Below are 21,146 nucleotides of genomic sequence, written 5' to 3'. Positions count from 1 at the left end.
AAATTTTGCTGGGACAATCAGATATACAATACTATAAACTATGACCATATCATATTCAGAAATTAAGTAGAAATGGATCTATGACTTAAAAAATTTAAGAGCTAAATTCTATATATATAGCTTATAAAATAAGCAAGATAAGCTTGGTAAACTTGAGTTATGAATAGATATCTCAGGATATATGTATGAACCATAAATGAAAAGGGGGTTAAATTGGGCTTTGTGAAAATTCAAACATTGCTAAGAAAATGAAAACATAAAATTATAAGTTGAGGGAAAATATTTGCAATACATTGATAAAATGTATTGAGAAAACTTTAGGAACTCTCAGAACTCATTGATGTGAAACAACCTTGTGAAAATGGGCAAAAGAGTTGAACACTTAACCAAAGAGATACAGATAGGAAATAAGCGTGTGTAATGATGTGCTTAGTAAAGATGTGGTTAGTACGATGTGTGTGCTCGGTTGCTCAGTCGTGTCCAACTCTGCGACCCCACGGACTGTAGCCCACGAGGCTCCTCTGTCCATGGGATTCTCCTGGTAAGAATACTGGAATGGATTGCCATTTCCTCCTCCCGGGGATCTTCCTGACCCAGGGATATTCCCTGCGACCCAGGTATCAAACCTGCATCTCCTGTGTCTCCTACACTGCAGGTGGGTTCTTTACACCAGAGCCACAGGGGAAGCCTGCTTAGTAATGCCGTTAATAATTAATTTGAAAACAATACGGAGATACCATTACATACCTATTAGAATGCAAAAGGATGAAAATTGACAATGCTAAGTGCTGACAAGTGTGTTAAATAATTGGAACTCACAAATTTGAGAGTGTGAACTGGTACAGCCATTTTAGGAAGCCGTTTGGCAGTTATTTAAGAACTTAAGCGTATACTTAGCATATATAGCAGTTGTACTTATGGATGTTTACTCAAGAGAAATGAAAACATAACATGCAAAGCTAGAAATAACTCAAATGTCCATTAATTGGTATATGGAGAAATAAAATGTAGTATCTTTCCATACAATGAAAATACTGCTCGGCAGTAAATGGAATGTTATTATAAATGCAACCACATGAATGAATCTCAAAGCTTTATGCTGAGTGAAGGATAGAAACAAAAAGCTATCTTCTGTATGATTCCATCTATATGAAATTCTAGACAAGACAAACTATAGTGAAAGAAAACAGATCAGTGGCTGAGTGGGGCCAGGACTTGGAGGGTAGGGATTGGTTTTGTAAAGGAATGCGTAGGGTACTAGAAATGTTTAGTGTCACAAATGATAGTTGTGCTGTCATGTGGTGTCATGGTGTATATGTTTGTCAGAATTCATTTAAGTATACGCTTACAGCCGGTGGTGATTATTGTAATTCATATAGTTTGTTATGTCTCAATAATATTTATTTTTAAAAACAGACAAGCTAAAGTGAAAAATGATGCAGAGATGGTAAAGATAAACGGATGGTTAAAGATAAAAAGAACATGAATTCAGTGATAGTCCATGAAATGTGAAATTCCATGAAGTAGACTTTTTCAATTATAGTATGACAAAACTAGAACAACAAAATTTAAAATTTATAAATTACTTGGTAATGTAAAATCTATCTCGTGAAGCGATTAGCAAGAAAAAGGGAATACAAACCACAAAAACAGGAATTTAAAAAGTAATGAAACTGTCATCTCAATAGAATTGTGGAATGCTACCAAAGATGCTCTAAGGATTGTATTTAAAATGATGTTATTAGTACAAAGGTTGACAGATCAATGGAAGAGAATAAACAAACATCTTATGAGCTTCATATGATGAGCTTCCCCAGGGTTTCATTTTCAAAATCCTTTCTTCTAGACTATAATTCTTTCTTCTGTTTCTAATTTTTGCTTATCTTTTTCCATTTATTAGTGTCCTCACAGTTTACCTTGATTGCCACTACATTTCTGGTACTGAGAAAACAGAAAAGTTAGCATTTGCTCTGTATTGATGTAATGGGAATTCAAGGTTATTAGGTATGACTGTCTTCAGAGAAAGAAGACAAAAGTAAGTTTCTGAACAGATTATCCTTGATTTTCCTTGTGTGAGGCAATCTAGGATTGAACTTTGGGTCTTCTTTTTTAAGTAATTTCTGAATTTTTTTCTATTTTTAAATTTTCTGTTTTCTTACTGTTTTATGGATATATTGCTTCTAGAAACAGAACATGTGAAAATAAACCTTTAAGAAGATATATTTTTTTAATTTGATTAGGAAAGATTTTTGGAGGATATGGCTTCAGAATTTATCCTTAAGGAATAGGTAGAATTTGGGAATATATTTTAGGTGAGCAGAAGAGTCTTAAAGATGGTAAAATATTGGATATGTGGTGGAATACATTTTTCCATCTTTTCACATATATTAGATATTCTAACTACTTTGAAACATGAGGGTTTTCAATAATTGAACTTTAGTCTTCACTGGTTCCGTCATTTCTGGGAGAATTCTTTGACTCCAATCTTTTATCACTGTGGTTTTACCCATTCTGTTTTTGAACGCACCTCTTCAGCTTTTATTTCTGTCACTCAAAATTTTAGTTCTAACATCTGCAGTTGTTTTTCATCTCATATTTTTTGGAATTTCTTAATATTAATTCTACTCATTTTAAATTATTTTGTTGATGCTGTTTGTTTTTCTTCCATGTTAATTTTTCTCTTTTATTGGATTTGGTGGACTTCTCCTCGATTCTGCTGCTTTCCCTCAGTGTTCTCAGTTGTTCGTCATCTTTGTGTTTGAGAATTTTTCTCCTGCCTGTTGGTTGTTTTCAACATAGCGTGCTTCTGCTGTTGGTGAGGATTGTACCTACCTGAGACATGAAGCCGTATCTCTGTCTGTTCAGCTGTTTTGTTCTCTGGGTGAAAGTCACCATGTAACACAGCTGGAGGAGGGGAACAGAGCTGCCCTCCCAACTCCTCAGTTGGTCATCCTCAGGCTTATCCCTTCTTTTCGTGCTCCTTGCCTCAGCTTATGGCCTCTCCAGAGCCAGCCTTTTCTCTGGACAAGTCTTTTCCTACAGGCTGTGGTTTTCTCTGGTAGTTTCTTAATGGATTTCTTAATGGATCTAATCCTGCCTGTTTTTCATCCTTGGGGGATTTCTCAAAATATTTATTTTATTACTAGTAACATTCCTTTTTGATTTCTAGCATTATTTTCTGTTTATTTCTTATTTTAAATAATTTTGAATGGAGAAAGTTATTAATGCAAGTATGTGCTTAGTCATTTGATTTAACTTGATAATATTTAATACTTAAAAGCCTTTTCACTGATATGTTTAGACTAATTGCACAGTAACCCTAGAGCTATAAACCTTTGGTTTTTGAATTTAATTATGAAGCAAGATAAATGACCTGTGTGTTTTCTATTAGAGAACATGAAATACTTTAACCATAGCTCTTCTAGCAATTTCACTGATATCTCTTAATTAGGTTAGAGTACGGATCATTTTGCCAGAGGAAAGTAGCATTTGAGATTTGAGCAGTTAATTCACTTTTAAAAAGTCATTAACATGTTCCCCATGTTAGTTAACTCATTTGATATGAATTTATTCTCAAGATTGCTGGTCTAAGACTGGGAGAATAAGCAGGAAAACGCTCCCCAAAGGCCCTAGAATGGTGTCAAAGTGCTGGAGTAAAAAGTGAAATATTCTTCCCAGTATTGCATATTGTGAAACAGTCAACATGATTTTATCTTCACAGAACTAAACTGTGTTTAGTTGACACTCTGTTATTGTGTCGTCTTCTCCTAGCTTGATGCTGTTACAAGCAATCTTCAGAAAATCAGGGAAACTAAAAGTGATGATATAACTGCTGCTAACAGTAAGAACCCAGAGAAGAACATGCGGGTAATTAAAAACAAACCAAGGGATCCGCAGTCAGCAACTGAAGATCCAGAAAATGATGTTATTGTGGAGGAGGACAAGCAAGAAAAGGCAAATAAAAAGGTTATGAAAACAGCGCTCCAGGTGACTGCACAAGAGATGGAGCCAGAAGCTCCTGAGAAGGGAGATGCGGCACCTCAGAAAAGACGGACTAAGCCACAGCCAGGTGTGACTCATGACAAAAGTGAAAAGGCCAAGGAGGAAGGAGAAAAGAATACTTTAGATGAGGAACAACTGATGCAAGTATACCAGCTCCAAGTGGCTGAAGAAATGGCAAAGGAGATTAAGAAGAAAATCCGAAAGAAACTCAAGGAGCAGTTGTCTTACTTTCCCTTAGATTCTTCATTGCATGATGACAAATTGAGTGGTGAAAAAAGAAAAAAGAAAAAAAAGAAAGTTCCCACCTTGTCTAAATCTGAAACAAGGTATGTTACATTGATAAATATATAATGTCCTCTTTAAAAAACACTATTTTCAGCTTTTGAGTGATACCTGGAGTTTTGTTACTAAGTCCAAGCTTATAGTGCTTGCCTCATAAAAGGCCAGTAATTTTGAGAGACCAGTTGTTGGGGCAATGAATGGCAACTTTATTCAGAAAGCCAGCAAATTCAGAAGATGCTTCATGCCCCAGATAACCATCTTGCCTGAGATAGAATTCAAGCTCCTTCTGAGGAGGAGGGAGTACTAAATACTAAAGGGAGAGGGAGTCAAGTCAAACACTTTCTGGTTCCCATAAACCTCCAGAGAGGATCTGTTCATTTCTTTCTCCCTGCAGTCATTCACAGGTGGACCTGGTAAGGATGTTTCCTGCAAGTTAAACAAAGGTATTTTAGCTTAATTTTCATCACTTGGGGAGCAGTGTTTCCAGAGATGGGCCATTATGTATAATTTAAGCACACAGGCAACATCCTTTTAGTGATTAACTTGTAATAGAATACAAAAGGTTCTTCCTGTTACGATTCCCCCTGTTGGTGTCCATACCACAGTCTTGTGGGATAAGGGACAAAGACCATTCTGCTGAATGGAAGTGACAAATTTCCTTAGACTCTTCAGTCAGCCCTTTTTGAAGTCTTTAGTCAGTCCTGTTTGAACCAGATGAAACCTCTCACCACTTTGTTATCTAATTCATAATAACTTGTGGTTTTGGTTTTAGTTCCCAATACATATATCAAATTTCTATGCTATTTATTTGGACAAAACTGAACAAATTGGTTGCCCCTTCTCCAGCTGTAATGGAATCACCATCTACTTCTGTTGGATAGGCAGACCCGTTGGAGGCAAACTCGTGAATAGTGTAGTACAGAAGTTTTAGTACAGTTAGCAACTCCAGGTCTTTAGCACTTTTAGAGTCTCCTACCTGGGCAGACACCTGGAATGGCCTACCATACAGTATTTTAAAGGTGCTTAATTTAAGCCTGCTTCTGGGAGCCATTGATCCATAGCAGGGCAACTGGCAAGGCCTTATGCGAAGTTAAATGTCTCTTGGCATTAGTATTTTAGTGACATTTATTGTTTTTCCTATTGATTGTGGTCTCCAGGATGAATAGTTTTAATGCTTATTCAAATCAGGATGATTTCCCCAAGGAGGGCTTTCAGAGACTTTCTGTTCATGGAATACGCTTCCACCCACCCTGAAAAAGTATCCACAGCAACACTATCAGGTTACCTGAGATTTCTTGGAATTGCGATATTTAAGTGAAGTCTCTTTTTCAGTGCAGGGTGAGGCAGGTTCCTCTGTGTTGATTCAATGCCTCAAGTCCAAGAGAACCCTTGGGCCTCTTCATTCAGAGTGTCCCTCTCTGCCACATAAGAGGCTCTCATCTTTTGCTGCTGTTCTTCTTTTTCAGCCTAGAGCAGTTTCCGTTTTCCAAAGTTCTTCCTCCTTACAGTAAGCGCATCATTCCTTCCCCAGTGGGGACTTACCTCTCATCCAGTTACTCACCTTCTAGGAATCCAGTGCCTCTGCCAAAAAAGTTTTCATTTTGCATCTTTCTTCTGTTTTTCCCTGTTAAATAGTTTAAAAAAGCAACATCTACCAATTAAGAAATGTTCATTCCAAATGTCCCATCTAATTTTTATAACTTTCTTCTGATACCTGAGGCACTTTGCCCCAAAAAGTCACATCTGCCATTCTAATATTTTCAGGGGTCTCAGGATCTGCATTAGTATGATGTCTGTAGGTATGATAAATCCTTTCCAAAAATTCAGAGAGGTCTTCATTTGTTTTGCTGAATTTCCTGAATATTGTTCAAACCCTTTTGCTTTGGTTTCCCTTTTCAAAGCCCTGCCAAGATGCACTAACAAGTTGTGCTCTACTAAGGGCCTTCTTCCCTCGCTGGGACCCTATTGGTTCAGCTGTGGGTGCTGTCAAGTGGGCTTCATGTATAGAGGATCCTCCCTATGAGAAGGGTTCCAATCTTATGACGGTTGGGATCTTTCCAATTAAACAAGTCTGAGAAACCCAGCCAGCTGTTTGTTTGCATTTAGGCTCCCTACAAGATAACGGCATCGGAGAAGGCAATGGCACCCTACTCTAGTACTCTTGCCTGGAAAATCCCATGGATGGAGCAACCTGGTGGGCTGCAGTCAGACACAACTGAGCGACTTCCCTTTCACTTTTCACTTTCATGCATTGGAGAAGGAAATGGCAACCCACTCCAGTGTTCTTGCCTGGAGAACCCCAGGGACGGGGGAGCCTGGTGGGCTGCCGTCTATGGGGTCGCACAGAGTCGGACACGACTGAAGCGACTTAGCAGCAGCAGCAGCAAGATAACGGCATATAAGGGAAATTACCCTGTTCCCATAGTAGCTTCTGGCTCAATCGGGTGCCCTGTCTGGTCTTAAATGGCAATATCAGAACAAGTCCCTCTCCTCCAGAAACTAACACAGGATTTTCTAACTGATCCCTGTAAGGAGGGGAAGTCCTGAGCCCCAGTGTCAGAAGTTGGGAATGGGTAGGAATGGAAAATGGTGGGAAGGATGGATGTATTGGCATAGTGGCCAGATTGGCTGGGTCAGTTAAGGTTTGAGGAATTAAGGTTTGAAGCAACATATCCTCACTTTCATTCCCTTTCCTTTTCTTCTTTTCTGATAATAGTACAGATGCTTGCATATAAAGGATTATCATTCTTCCCTAATTTTTCACAAAATACCTGTAGAGTCATTCAAAATCCTCTGTGAAATAGCAATTTATCATTAAAAGGATACCTTTTTGCTTTAGCATCAACCAACTGGGATTACAACATGCATTTGAATAGAAATCTGATTAATGCTATGACAGATAGTTTAAGACAACACTGAAATTGAGTAATATCATTTACCAGGATATGCCAGAATGTTAGGAACTCTATATAATTTATAGAATATGAATATTAATAACATTTACCCATGTGATTGGAGAGGGAAATGGCAACCCACTCCAGTATTCTTGCCTGGAAAATCCCATGGGTGGAGGAGCCTGTAGGCTACAGTCCATGGGGTCGCAAAGAGTTGTACACAACTGAGCAACTTCACTTCACTTCTTAACCCATGCGATACAGTCTAAGAAGTGTTAAGTGTTATTTATTTAATAATGCTTCCCATGCAATTGAACATACCAGATAAGCCCAATTAGTTCTATATTCCTCTCTGAGATGGAGAGAAATAATTTGAGATGTTCCAGAGACCCTCTGAAAAACTCCAAAGTTAGCCAGAGGTTAGATGAACTCCACTTAAAACATGATCTTTTTGGAAGTTTGTTAAAAAAGATCAAAAGTTAACCAATGATGATTAAAGATCTCAATGGCAAATACAGATCACTTAAACAAACTCATAATTACCGAAAGTAATTCAATATTTTAATAAAACTTTTTATCCTCTTAGAGAAAGAAATTCAGATTTTTACCACTTTACCTTTAAGATTTCTTAATTAAGTTCAGTCTTACCTTAGAACTTGGTTGTTTCAAGTTATGAAAATCTGGAGAGACTATTCTAGATAGACATTTCCAAAACATTATTCCCATAGAGTTTACTCCAGAACTCCTTACTTCATTTACTTATATTTACTTAAAGCTTTGTCCCATTATTTTATTTTCTGATAAACTTTGTAACAGGAATAGGGTATTTTTGATTTCTGGTGAACCTAAAGTTACAACGAAAGTATTGTACTTAATGTGGATGACTCTAAAGACATGTCTATATAAAAACAAGTTTAAGCTAACTTTTCGTACCAGATATTATTTCCATACTAAGTATTTCCTAGATCATGTGAACCTGAAACTCATTCCGGCCAGTTTCATTGTATTTGAGTATTTGTGTAAGCACTTAATTTCCATTAGGCCAATTAAATAGTGCCCCTTTACAGATTAATTTTGGCAGTGCCACACATCTATAACACATGTGCAATCACACAAACACATAGTTCCCATTCCAAACTTTTAGCCCTGAATCTGATACAACAATGTAAAACCCAGTTGTAAAAGAGGATAGATTCACATTGGGTTTCTAGCAGACAGAACAAATCAAGGTCAGCTGTCTACATGGTGAAACCATTTTACTAATATTTATGGAAAAGACACTTCTGTTTCTATGTGTAGTTTTTGGTGATTTTAGGAACCAAGTACAACTTCTTTTTCCTTGGACTATCCCACTCTTGGACAGGAACAGATTTTTTTTTTCCTGTTTATTTTCCCAATTTCATATCAGTAAAAGTTTTAACTATCACAAACTGATATGGCTACAAATGGAGAAGCAAAAGCACACAAGATGAAACAAAAAACCCAAAGAATAAACAGAAAATCCTAAATAAACCCTCAGGTTTGGTCCTGGGAGTTTCACATGTACTAACAACATAATAAATGACCAAAAATGACCTAATTAACATAACAAGAATAGCAGTATGTGGTGCACAGGGTCCCAAGATGAAGATCTTAAGAGCAACCGTGGCCACACATTGTTACAGTACGATATCATTTTCCTTTCACCCATGGGTTCAGAGCTGTAATAGGATCCCTTACGCAAAATGCACTTCAGAGGACTTTGTTTAGGGATGGATGAAACATTCCTTCTTTTCCAAGACAAACAAAACACAAACAAATGCTAGCATCCAAAGAAACCAAAAAACCAATTCACAGATCAGGTAGAAGGCCTACAGTTCTTTCCTCTCCCCAGTGGAATACCCCACAAAATAAATTGACTTATTCCTGAGGGAAAAAAAGCCCAAAGGTGGGAAGGAAATGAAGTTCCTGGCTGTGCACACTGGAGCGACTTACCCTACCATGTGGAGCCCGTCAGCTCCCAAATGTTGGTTCCTTGCTCCAGTTGCCAGGTATTGGGGCAGCCAGTGCCACTGAAGGGAGTTTTGGAGATCAGATCCTCAGGACAGGTGGTCTCGGCAGCTACGAGGCTCCTGGCTGGCTTCACCAAAATTTGTTCCCAAGCTTAAGCTTGTACTGCTCACTGCACGACAGGCCAATAATTGGTAGACAAGTTGTTGGGGCAAGGAATAATTGCTTTATTTGGAAAACCAGCAAACTGAGAAAACAGTTGACTCGTACCCTGCAAAGAACCATCTTGCCTGAATTAAAATTCAGGCTCCTTTTATACTAAAAGGGGAGGGAGTAAAATCAAACACTTCCTGGTTCCCATCAGCCTCCAGAGGGGGTGTGTTAACTTCTTTCTCCCTGCAATCACTCACAAATGGACCTGGTCAAGATGTTTCCATGAGCTAAACAAAGGTATTTTAGCTTAATGCTCATTGCTTTGGAAGCAGGATTCCCAGAGTCCGGCCATTATGTCTAATTTAAGCTCTCAGGCAGCATCCTTTAGTGATTAACATGTAATGGAATACAAAAGGTTCTTCCCTATTACAGTTTCAGAAAGAAAATGTTTAGTCCTCCTTTTGGACATGTGTACTGTGCATGCTCAATTGCTCAGTCATGTCCGAGTCTTAGAGACCCCATGGACTCTAGTCTGCCAGGCTCCTCTGTCCATGGAATTTCCCAGGCAAGAATACTGGAGTGGGTTGCCATTTCCTACTCCAGGAGATCTTCCTGACCCTGGAATTGAATCTGCATCTCTGGCATCTTCTACATTGGCAGACGGATTCTTTACTACTGTGCCACCTGGGAAGCCTCTTTTGGACACATGGGCAGTACAATAATAACAGCTAACCTTTATGTGGCCCCTTCTTATGTGCTTAATGCTTTACAAGGAATATGTGCTTTTCCCCTTATGACAACTCTGTCAAGAATAGTACTATCATCCTATTTTGCATAATTACATCCTTTATTTAGTTATAAATACTTGTTTAGATATATAAAAACAACATGTTCCCCTTATTTTACAAATAATATTTATTCACTGTAGAACATACAGACACAAAAAGGAAAACATAAGTAATCCACCCATCCAGAGATAATCCCTGTTAGCAATTTGGTATTCCTTTAGCCTTTTTTTATATACAGTACTTACATGTATATGCTTACATACACAATGTGAACTTCGGTGAGTAGATTCTTATTTATTGTCTCTCCTTGGGGTAAACAAGGTAAAAACTATCTTTTAACTTCTGTAAGTTTGTTTTTTGTAATCTACATCTGGATAAACAACTTGAGATGGAAACAGTCTGTATTTGACTATTCTCTGATATTCAGGGTCAGTTTCCTTCAATGTCCTCATCTAAAAATAGTTCCCCTCTTATTAAAAGCTAGACAACCAGTTGTAAGGAAGAGAGGGCAAACAGAGTTGCTAACAGGCACATGCATTAAAAGTTACCCCAGACTTTAACAGCTCAGAACAACAAACATATATTGTCTCCCAGTTTCTATGGCTCAGGAATCTGAGTGGCGTAGTGGGTGTCTCTAACTCAGGGCCTCTCACAGGCTACAATCAGGATGTCAGCCGGGCTGTAGTCATCTCAAGGCGTGGCTAGGGGAGGATCTGCCAAGTGACATGCCAGTTGGAAGATATGGATGATCCACTGCTAAACTCACTCACGTGGCCATTAGCAGGTTTCAGATCCTGACTGGCTTTTGGCCAAAGACGTCAGGTCCTTACCACGTGAACCTCTTTACATGGGCTACTCAGCAAGGGCTCTGAAAGAGAAAAAGTGAGACCAAAGTCACAGTCCTTTGGGAACCTAATCGTAGAAGTGGTACCAATTACTTTTATCATAATCTGTCTATAAGAAGTAAGTCACTTGGTCTAGTCCACAATGAAGAGAAAGGATTACACAAAGATATGAGTATCAGGGAGCTTCCCTGGTGGCTCAGTGGTAAAGAATCCACCTCCCAATGCAGGAGGCGCAGGTTTGATCCCTGGATTGGGAAGATCCTCTGGAGGAGGAAATGGCAACCCACTCCAGTATTCTTGCCTGAAAAATCCCATGCACAGAGGAACCTGGTGCGCGACAGTCCATGGGGTCACAAAGAGTCAGACATGCTTTGGTGACTAAACAACAACATGAGTATTAGGAGGCATGGATCATTGAAGGCCACCTTAAAGACTGCTTACCACAGTACACCATAAATCTTATTTCTTCACACAGTTACCGTATCTGTTATGAACTGTAAGTCATACTCTTAGTAAGATCAGTTTATGAATTTTAAACAAAACCATGCTTTACATGACAAAGACATGCAAAGGGTAACTGTTCTCTTTAAATAACAGTATTTGATGATATGATAGAATAACATGACTTTCTAGAATGACTGCTTTGAAATATTTCTTTACTCTTTATTTCTCACCCCCTTTTTGAAATATGACTAAATATATTGGAAGTCAATTTTTTATTAGATGCAGATTCCTTTTTTAGTTGGTAAGTCACAAACATTAATAGGCTGATTTCTCCTTACAACTCAGTGTGCTTCTAGGCTGCTACCCTTTACCATTTAGTATTAATAGTTCATGTGATGCAGATTTTAATTTTAATGTTAGTCTTCTGAAAACACAGTGGCACATAAGCCACTGGAAAACATAAGCAGTTAATTTTTACCTGGAAATCAAAAGTTGGATATCTGAAGCCTCTTGAAAACAAAACAAACAAAATTAGAACACTTTTTTTTTTTTTGCTTTTAAATAATCTAGAGATTTGTTCATTATTCATTTACTTGGCAGTAGAGTAAGGATGATTTTATCAGTCCCAAGTAAAAACAGATCCATTGATCATAAAATACAATTCGTTTTCCCCAGGAGTTTAGAGATGAGTTTAATTTGGCTCATGGGATATATAACATCACCAAGGATAAATTAGTACACATAATACTTAGTTTGACAGCTAACCAGTTTAGTGTGTAAGAAAATATATGTATCTCCCAGCAGAAAATAATACTGATTTTAGGATTATCCTTGCCTCTAGTTGCTGTTAACTTTGCTGCAGGGTAATAATAATAATGGTACATTTCCAGTGGCTTGAACTTGGATTATATTTGCAGTACATCGATCATCTCTGATGACCCAGTTGAAGGTGAACAAAAGAAAGAATCTCCAGTTGGAGCAGTTACTTCAGATACTCATCAAGATGATGAAGTGAGCTCAAAGGAACAAAATGTAGAAGACAACATGCAAGATGACTCAAAATCCAAACTGAAAAAAAAGAAAAAGAAGGCTAAAACAGGTTTGTTATCCAAATTAAATGAAAAATGTGTGCCTTGGTAGGCATAATTTGATTCAGGGACTTTAGTCCTTAAAACTAAAGAAAATCTAGTCCCGAATGGTATAATTGAAAAAATAATCCAATACAGAATATTTGATACTTAGATTTGTCTAGATTGTAACATTCATTTATTTATAACTGTGGGTCTCTGTGATGAGTTTGTCTTACTTGAGTCATCATTAGTAATGTAGTTGCTATTGTGACACAGATTTCTTCTGTATGTTATTGCCCCTAAATAATTAAGACAGCATTGAAAACTGTAAATGGGCAACAGCCAATAAACATTTCAGATGTTTAAGTTGCATCCCTCTGTCAAACTTGCTATCTTCACGGTTTCTCGTAATTCAGCTTCTTCCTGCCCACTTTTTATTTCACCTCTTGCTTTCTACATTCCTTTCTGCTCATTTCTTTTATCTTATTTTTCATTACTTATTCTTGACTTTTTTCTGCTTCTTACATTTTCTTTTTTTTTTCTTTTCAATTTCCATTTATTTGGCCAAAAATTGTGATTAAAAAATGGGCAATTTTAGATTTTATGGTGCTTATTCATGCTGTTTATGGTGTTTTGTGGCTCCAGTAATTAATTTTTTAAAAAGAAAAGTGTATGTATTATGTGTATACTACTTAGTTAACTTTCACAAACTGGACATGTCTATAAAGTCATCATCCAAATCAAGAACCAGATCATTAGCACTCAGAAGCCCCCCACTAATTCCCTTATAGTTCATTGTCCTACAGGAGTGAGTACTATTTTAACATCTAACACAAAGTTAATTTTCCCTGTTTTTCTATTTTAAGATAAATGTTTAGAATTATAAATACTATGCTCTTTGCTTGTGGCTTTTTTTGCTCCAGATTATCTTGTGTGAGGTTTATACTGTTATTGCATGCACTTGAGCTTATGCATCATGAGTCCTGTTTTTGTACTTAGATATCCATTGTGTGAATATACCACAATTAATTACCTATTCTTACTGATTAACATTTGAGGTGTTGCTAGTATTAAACGATTATAAGTAAAGCTATAATGAACATTCTGGTCACATTTTTTAATCAGCATGTGTATACATTTTTTGTTATTGTTAGACATAGAGTAGAGTAGAGTTTCTATGCCATAAAGTATATATATTTTTCACTTTAACAGATACTTCTCGTTTTCCACACTCGGGTTATCAGTAGATACTAGCCATATTTGAGTTTCCATTGCTCTACATCTTCACTAACATTTATATTGTCAGTATTGTAAAATTTTAGTCATTCTTATAAGTGTTTGGTGATTATTCCATTTTGACTTTGATTTGATTTCCATGGTAACTAATGCAGTTGAGCATCTTATTCATGTTTATTGCCTACTTGGATTCCTTCATGGTAAGTTTGTTCAAGTCTTTTGTATAATTTTTTAAGAAATGGAATTGTCTGCCTTTTTCTAATTGTGAATGTTTTATATAACTAGATAACAAATTTTCATATATATATATAAGAATATATTTAACATATATATCACAAATATCTTCTCTCTCTGGGTTTTATTATTTTTCTCCTACTGGTATTGATATCTTTGGTAAAACAAAATTTAAGGATTTTATATAGCCCAATGTATTCCATGTTTTCCCCTTTGATTTTAAGTGCTGTGATATAAGAAATCTTTCCCAAGTCCTGAAGGTGTTTCTCTATATATAATTTTCAAAAAGACTTTTGTTTCAGTTTTCACTTTTAGATTTGCAGTTTACCTGGAATAGATTTTTATGTATGGGGATAGGTAGTGGTCCAGACCCATTATTTTCTCATATATGCATATGTGCTTGACCTAATACCATTTACTGAAGAGAGCATCTTTGCCCCTGCATTTCAGTGTCACTTTTATCATGAATAAGGTGGCTGTGTAAGTTGATCAGTTTCACTAATCTCCATTCTTAGATGGTTTACGCTAACATCACTATTATGTCTTAGCTACAATAGCTTTATAATAGATGTTGCTGTTAATAATGATAGTTTTATTGCTTCTTTTTTAATTCTTATGTCTTATTCCTTATTTTTACCTTGATACACTGCCTAGAATTTTGATTATAGTGTTAAATAGAAGTGGTAATAACAAATACTCTTCTCTAGCTGCCATCCTTAGGGGAGAGCATCCATTATTTTACCATTGAGTGAGACTTTGTTACAGACTTTTTTGTGAATACCCTTATTGGATTATTCCTAATTGGGTAATAGTTTTTTTTTTTTTCTTTTAACCATTCATAGATATTGAATTTTATCAAATGCTTTTTCTGCATCTGTTAAAATAATCATATTAATTTTTACCCTTTTTTCTATTAATGTGATAATTTGATTATTAAGCGATCTTTGTATTCCTGGCAGAGATGGTGTATTAGCTTTTTTTTTTTTTTTTAATGTATTACTGGATTTAATTTGCTGATACTTTGTTAAGAATTTTTGTACCTGTGTTCACGAGAGAGATTTGTTTGTACTTCTCTGTTGTTGAAATACCCGGAATTAACATCAAAGTTTTGGTGGTCTTAAAAATAATTGGGAAATATTTTCTTTTTCAGTTCTCTGTATTTGTATAAACTGGTGTTATTTCTTCCTTAAATGTTTGGAAGAATTTGCTAATAAACGTTCTTAGGCCACGATTTTCTTTCTGGGAAGAATTTTAAATCAGATTTAGTTTCTTTAATAAATATCAGATTCTTCATATTTTCTGTTTCTTCTGTCAGCTTTGATAGACTGTATTTTTTGAGGAATTTGTCCATTTAATATGGATTTTCAAATTTTGTATGTCTATGGCATCTGAAAGGGTACCCCTTGATACTGGTAATTGGATTTCCCTTGATTTCTTCATCAATCTCAGCATTTTCAATTTATAAATATTTTTAAAGGGCCAACCTTTAGCTTTTGTTTTTATTCTATCATAGATTTGTATATAATTTTAGTGATTTCTTCTGTCTATATTGTTTCCTTTTATAAGTTTCTTTGGGTTTGATTTGCTGTTGATTTCTAACTTTATAAGGAGGATTTTATAAGATTTAAGTCATCCTTTGCTTCTAATTGGAGAAGGAAATGGCAATCCACTCCAGTGCTATTGCCTGGAAAATCCCATGGACAGAAGAGCTTGGTAGGCTACAGTCCATGGGGTCGCAAAGATTCGGACACGACTGAGTGACTTCACTTCACTTTCACTTTGCTTCTAATAATATTAAATGACCATCTAAGCACTACTTTCAGAGAAGGCAGTGGCACCTCACTCCAGTACTCTTGCCTGGAAAATCCCATGGGCGGAGAAGCCTGGGAGGCTGTAGTCCATGGGGTCACTAAGAGTTGTACTCGACTGGGCGACTTCACTTTGAATTTTCAGTTTCACGCATTGGAGAAGGAAATGGCAACCCACTCCAATATTCTTGCCTAGAGAATCTCAGGGACGGGGAAGCCCAGTGGGAGGCCGTCTATGGGGTCGCACAGAGTCAGACACGACTGAAGTGACTTAGCAGCAGCAGCAGCAAGCACTACTTTATCTGCATCCCACAAATTTTTGATATGTTCTATATCATTCCATAAAAGTATTTCTTAATTTCCATTTAAATTTCTTAATTTCCATTTAAATTTCTCCTTTGATCACTCATTATTTAGAAGTGTTTTTTTTAGAAGTGTTTTGTTTAGTTTCAGGCAGCAGTTTCTAGTTATCTTTTTGTTTTGGGTTTTATCTTCCATTGTTGTCAGAGAACATATTGTGAATTATTTCAGTCTCTTGAATTTATTTAGGCTGTCTTATGACCACCTTAGGATGAGTTTGGTAAATATGCCACGTGCACGTGAAAAGAATGTGAATTCTGATGTCACTGGGTATGGTGGTGTCCTATGTATGTCAGATCAAGTTTATTGTATTCTCATCTTCCTGATTTTTTTTTTTTTTGGTCTGCTTATTCTATCAGCTATTCGATGAGTATTAAAGTTTCTAGTATTCTTTTGCATTTCTGTTTTTGTTTGTGTCATTTTTCTCTTTGCATATTTTGGAGCTTTGTTGTTGAATATATACATGCTTAGGATTGCTTTATCTTCCTATCCAATTGACACTTTTGTCATTGTCATAGTCTATTCAAGCTGCTACAACAAAATACCATGACTGGATGCCTTAAATTGTAAATACTTATAACTCATGCTTCTGGAGGCTGGGAAGTCCAAGATCAGGGTGCTTGCAGATTCAATGTGGAAGGGGCAAGAGGTTTTTCTGGGTTCTGTTTTATAAGGGCACTAGTCCCATTCATGAAGGCTCTACCCTCATAATCTAATCATCTTCCAAAGGCCCAACCTCTTAATACTATCACATTGAAGGTTAGGATTTCAGCATGTGAATTTGGGGGAGACATAAGCATTCAGTCTATAGTAATCAATATACAGTGTCCTTTTTAATCTCTAATGGTTCATTCTCCATTACAGTTTCAGTTTGCATGGAACACTGTTACCTTTCTTCATTTCTCCATCGTCTTCCACACACAGTGTGCCCCTAAGTGGTGCCAACCTGGTTGAAGGGGACAGCCTTTAAACCTCTGCTTGGTCCACGGTCTCCAGGTCTAGGTGGGGCCAGACAGTACTCTTATTCTTCTGCCTCCGCGTCCCCGAGGCTCCCTGCCTGTGCTGCCTTGCACAGCCTTTGTTTGAGCCACTTTGTGTCCATGTACCTTTCTTTTTTGCCTTCACTGGTTTTCTTCCCCTACTCCGGCACATGTGGGATCTCAGCCCTCAGGCAGTGACCTCCTTAGGGACAGGTCCCCAGAAAATGTGAAGTGTTCTTGTGCCCCACTCCCGGGTATCTTCTTGTTTATGATCTGTGTCCTTATGTTCATCATCTCACTGTTAGTTTTTCTGTACCATCTAAGTGTTTTATGTTCCTTATTCTCCTTGGCTTCTTTTGAGTTGTTGAGGTCACTTTTAAAGATTTGCTCCTTCTATTAACTTATTAATTATACATTCTTCTACTATTTTTTTTTTTTTTTTTGCTCATGCTCTGAGAGCAGTAAGTTTATTCTTGACTTATGGTCTAATACAAACTAACTCTCTAACAAAATATACTTCTCCAATATACTATTCTAAAACAGTAGAATAGTTTGACTCCATTTGAATCTTGTCAGGTAGTTTCTCTGCATCTGTCTCCCTCCTGCCTTCTAGTTTCTCATCATGTATCTTAGGGCTGCATGTATTTTAAACTTCACAGATTTTACAATTACCATTTTGTACATTTGATATTAATTTATATTCATTCCCAAATTTCCTTTTTTTTTTTTTCATTTTTTATCTGTGCTAAGAATTCAGTTTATTCTTTCTTTCAGTGCAGGCCAGCTAATTTACTCAGATTTTGTTGTGTTAAAAGAGCCTTTACCTTCATTTTTGAAGCATGTTTGTTAATATATAATTTTAGGTTGCAGGAAGTTGTATTAATACAGTTGTCTTCTGGGCTCCATCATTTTTTAATCCCAACTGTAATCTTATTTCTGTGCCTTTGAAGGGTCTGTTGTCTTTTTTCCCCCTTTGCCTGCTCTTTAGATTTTCTGTTTATCTTTGGTTCAGTATTTTATCATGCTGTGCCTAAGTATAGCTTTGTTGGAAGCTATCCTGCTTAGAGTTTACTGATTGATGTCATTTATCACTTGTGGATATCACTGACCTAGAGCCAGACATCCTGGAATGTGAAGTCAAGTGGGCCTTAGAAAGCATCGCTACGAACAAAGCTAGTGGAGGTGATGGAATTTCAGTTGAGCTTTCCAAATCCTGAAAGAAGATGCTGTGAAAGTGCTGCACTCAATATGCCAGCAAATTTGGAAAACTCAGCAGTGGCCATAGGTCTGGAAAAGGTCCGTTTTCATTCCAATCCCAAGGAACGGCAATGCCAAAGAATGCTCATACTACCACACAATTGCACTCATCTCACACGCTAGTAAAGTAATGCTCAAAATTCTCCAAGCCAGGCTTCAGCAATATGTGAACCGTGACCTTCCTGATGTTCAAGCTGGTTTTAGAAAAGGCAAAGGAACCAGAGAACATCTCCTGGATCATAGAAAAAGCAAGAGAGTTCCAGAAAAGCATCTGTTTCTGCTTTATTGACTGTGCCAAAGCCTTTGACTGTGTGGATCACAATAAACTGTGGAAAATTCTGAAAGGTGGGAATACCAGACCACCTGATCTGCCTCTGGAGAAATTTGTATGCAGGTCAGGAAGCAACAGTTAGAACTGGACATGGAACAACAGACTGGTTCCAAATAGGAAAAGGAGTTCGTCAAGGCTGTATGTTGTCACCCTGTTTATTTAACTTCTATGCAGAGTACATCATGAGAAACGCTGGACTGGAAGAAACACAAGCTGGAATCAAGATTGCCGGGAGGAATATCAATAACCTCAGATATGCAGATGACACCACCCTTATGGCAGAAAGTGAAGAGGAATTCAAAAGCCTCTTGATGAAAGTGAAAGTGGAGAGTGAAAAAGTTGGCTTAAAGCTCAACATTCAGAAAACGAAGATCATAGCATCCGGTCCCACCACTTCATGGGAAATAGATGGGGAAACAGTGGAATCAGTGTCAGACTTTATTTTTCTGGGCTCCAAAATCACTGCAGATGGTGACTGTAGCCATGAAATTAAAAGACGCTTACTCCTTGGAAGGAAAGTTATGACCAACCTAGATAGCATATTGAAAAGCAGAGACATTACTTTGCCAACAAAGGTTTGTCTAGTCAAGGCTATGGTTTTTCCTGTGGTCATGTATGGATGTTAGAGTTGGACTGTCAAGAAGGCTGAGCGCCGAAGAATTGATACTTTTGAACTGTGGTGTTGGAGAAGACTCTTGAGAGTCCCTTGGACTGCAAGGAGATCCAACCAGTCCATTCTGAAGGAGGTCAGCCCTGGGATTTCTTTGGAAGGAATAATGCTAAAGCTGAAACTCCAGTACTTTGGCCACCTCATGCGAAGAGTTGACTCATTGGAAAAGACTCTGATGCTGGAAGGATTGGGGGCAAGAGGAGAAGAGGACGACAGAGGATGAGATGGCTGGATGGCATCACTGACTCGATGGACGTGAGTCTCAGTGAACTCCGGGAGTTAGTGCTGGACTGGGAGGCCTGGCGTGCTGCGATTCATGGGGTCGCAAAGAGTTGGATGCGACTGATCGACTGATCTGATCTGATCTGATCACTTGTGGAAAATTCTTACTCATTATTGCTTTGAATATGGCTTCTTTATCATCCTCTCCTGTTTTTCTAGATATTTATAACTTCACAAACTCTTTTGAGTTTGTCCACATGTTTCTTATGATTTTTCCCTGAAGTTCTTTTTTTTTTCATTATGCTTTGGTTTGGATATTTATAATGATTTTTCTTCTGCATCCAATATGCTTTTAGATACATCCATTGAATTCCTAATTTCAGGTGATATATTTTTCAGTTCCATAATGCCTGTTTTTTTTTTTAATCAATTTCAATTCTCTGTAGAAAGTCTCCATTTTTAAAAATTATTTTGTCCTTCTTTCCTTTTTTTCTTGAATATTAATCATTATTATTTAAAGTTCTTGTGTGCTAACTCCAGTACATATCATCTGTAGGTCTGCTTCTGTTTTCTGTATTTTCTCTTGGATATTGGTCATATAGTCTTGTGTCTTTTATGTCTAGTAACTTTTTTTATATGCTGGACATTGTATGTAGAATTCCAGAGTTGCATCTTCCACTAGAGAGGGTTTTCTCTTTCCACTCTTAGGCAGACAGAGCGGACAACTAATTGCAACTAATCTAAGCTAAGTCAGATCTGTGTCATAGTGTTGGTAGGACCCTGTCTCTATTTGCCCAGTTCCCAGGATGTGGCCTTCCAGGTGTTTCAAATTGAGAGCCGTGCAGATATTTGCCTTGTTAGCCCTTGAGAACTTGGGGAGAGTCAGCTTTGCCTTTCAGAGGTTTTCAGCTTAGCCCTTTAGCCTTCTGCCCCGTACAACTTCAAATTTTGGCAAACGTCGTGAGGGAGAGCCTGGCCATGTGGCTGAGGCCTCTCAAGTCTCCTGGTTTTGTCACTCCAGCTCCATGTGAACACCAGAATCTCTGCTGGCTTCTCTGTCCCCCCGTAGGGGCCTTCTGCCAGGGGCCATGCCTGAATTCTCAACCTCTAGATATGCCCAGAATTGGTAAGTGACCCCAGGTGAAAAGTGGCTGTAGGCATAAAATTACCATGCCCTCCAGGGCTTCCTCCTTGCCTGCTTTGTTTCAGGCCCTTCCCTCTGGTGAGTCCTTGTTTGCTAAAACAAGACTGGGAGGTTTCACTCCTCTTTCGCCTCTCCCACTGGCCATGTGTTTGAGGCCACTTTTATCACTTAACCCCGCACAACGACTGAAAATTTTTCTGGTTACTCTTTCTCCTAGTAGTGAACTTCTGCCTTTGTCCTCTTCTCATATCCTGATCAGAAAGTGTCCCCAGACACTGAAACAGCTGCCAGTCTATCAGCTTACCCTAGATTGATTCTCCCTCTCTGGACTTTAAGTCCATCTACTGTCCATTGTTTTTGTACTTTTCTGATGCCTTTAAAAATAAGGTTTTGCAATTTATTTGGCTTTTTCAAGTTGTTTTTTATCAGAAACATTG

General features: G+C 37.6%; 1 protein-coding gene and 1 long non-coding RNA gene across 12 annotated transcripts in view; one reads left to right on the top strand and one right to left on the bottom strand.

Annotated features, from left to right (window-relative positions):
* The window catches only part of AHI1 (Abelson helper integration site 1), a 219,722-nt gene that overhangs the window by 15,875 nt on the left and 182,701 nt on the right, over positions 1-21,146 (top strand). For all 11 annotated transcript variants that reach the window (XR_009738557.1, XR_009738556.1, XM_061428058.1 and 8 more), the window contains 2 exons: positions 3,772-4,328; positions 12,315-12,496. Coding sequence is in view for 9 of the 11 variants with exons in the window: in XM_061428058.1 (XP_061284042.1) it covers positions 3,772-4,328; positions 12,315-12,496 (739 nt within the window). In the remaining 2 variants the exon portion in view is untranslated. The remainder of the gene's footprint in view (positions 1-3,771; positions 4,329-12,314; positions 12,497-21,146) is intronic.
* LOC133254063 (uncharacterized) overlaps positions 17,798-21,146 on the bottom strand; it is a 252,562-nt gene continuing 249,213 nt past the window's right edge. Inside the window, exon 2 of the long non-coding RNA XR_009738558.1 lies at positions 17,798-18,246. This is a non-coding gene — a long non-coding RNA (uncharacterized LOC133254063). The remainder of the gene's footprint in view (positions 18,247-21,146) is intronic.

Source organism: Bos javanicus, chromosome 9 (assembly GCF_032452875.1).
Source record: "Bos javanicus breed banteng chromosome 9, ARS-OSU_banteng_1.0, whole genome shotgun sequence".
In the NCBI taxonomy this organism is placed as follows: domain Eukaryota; kingdom Metazoa; phylum Chordata; class Mammalia; order Artiodactyla; family Bovidae; genus Bos; species Bos javanicus.
This window is presented reverse-complemented; position numbering and strand designations above follow the sequence as displayed.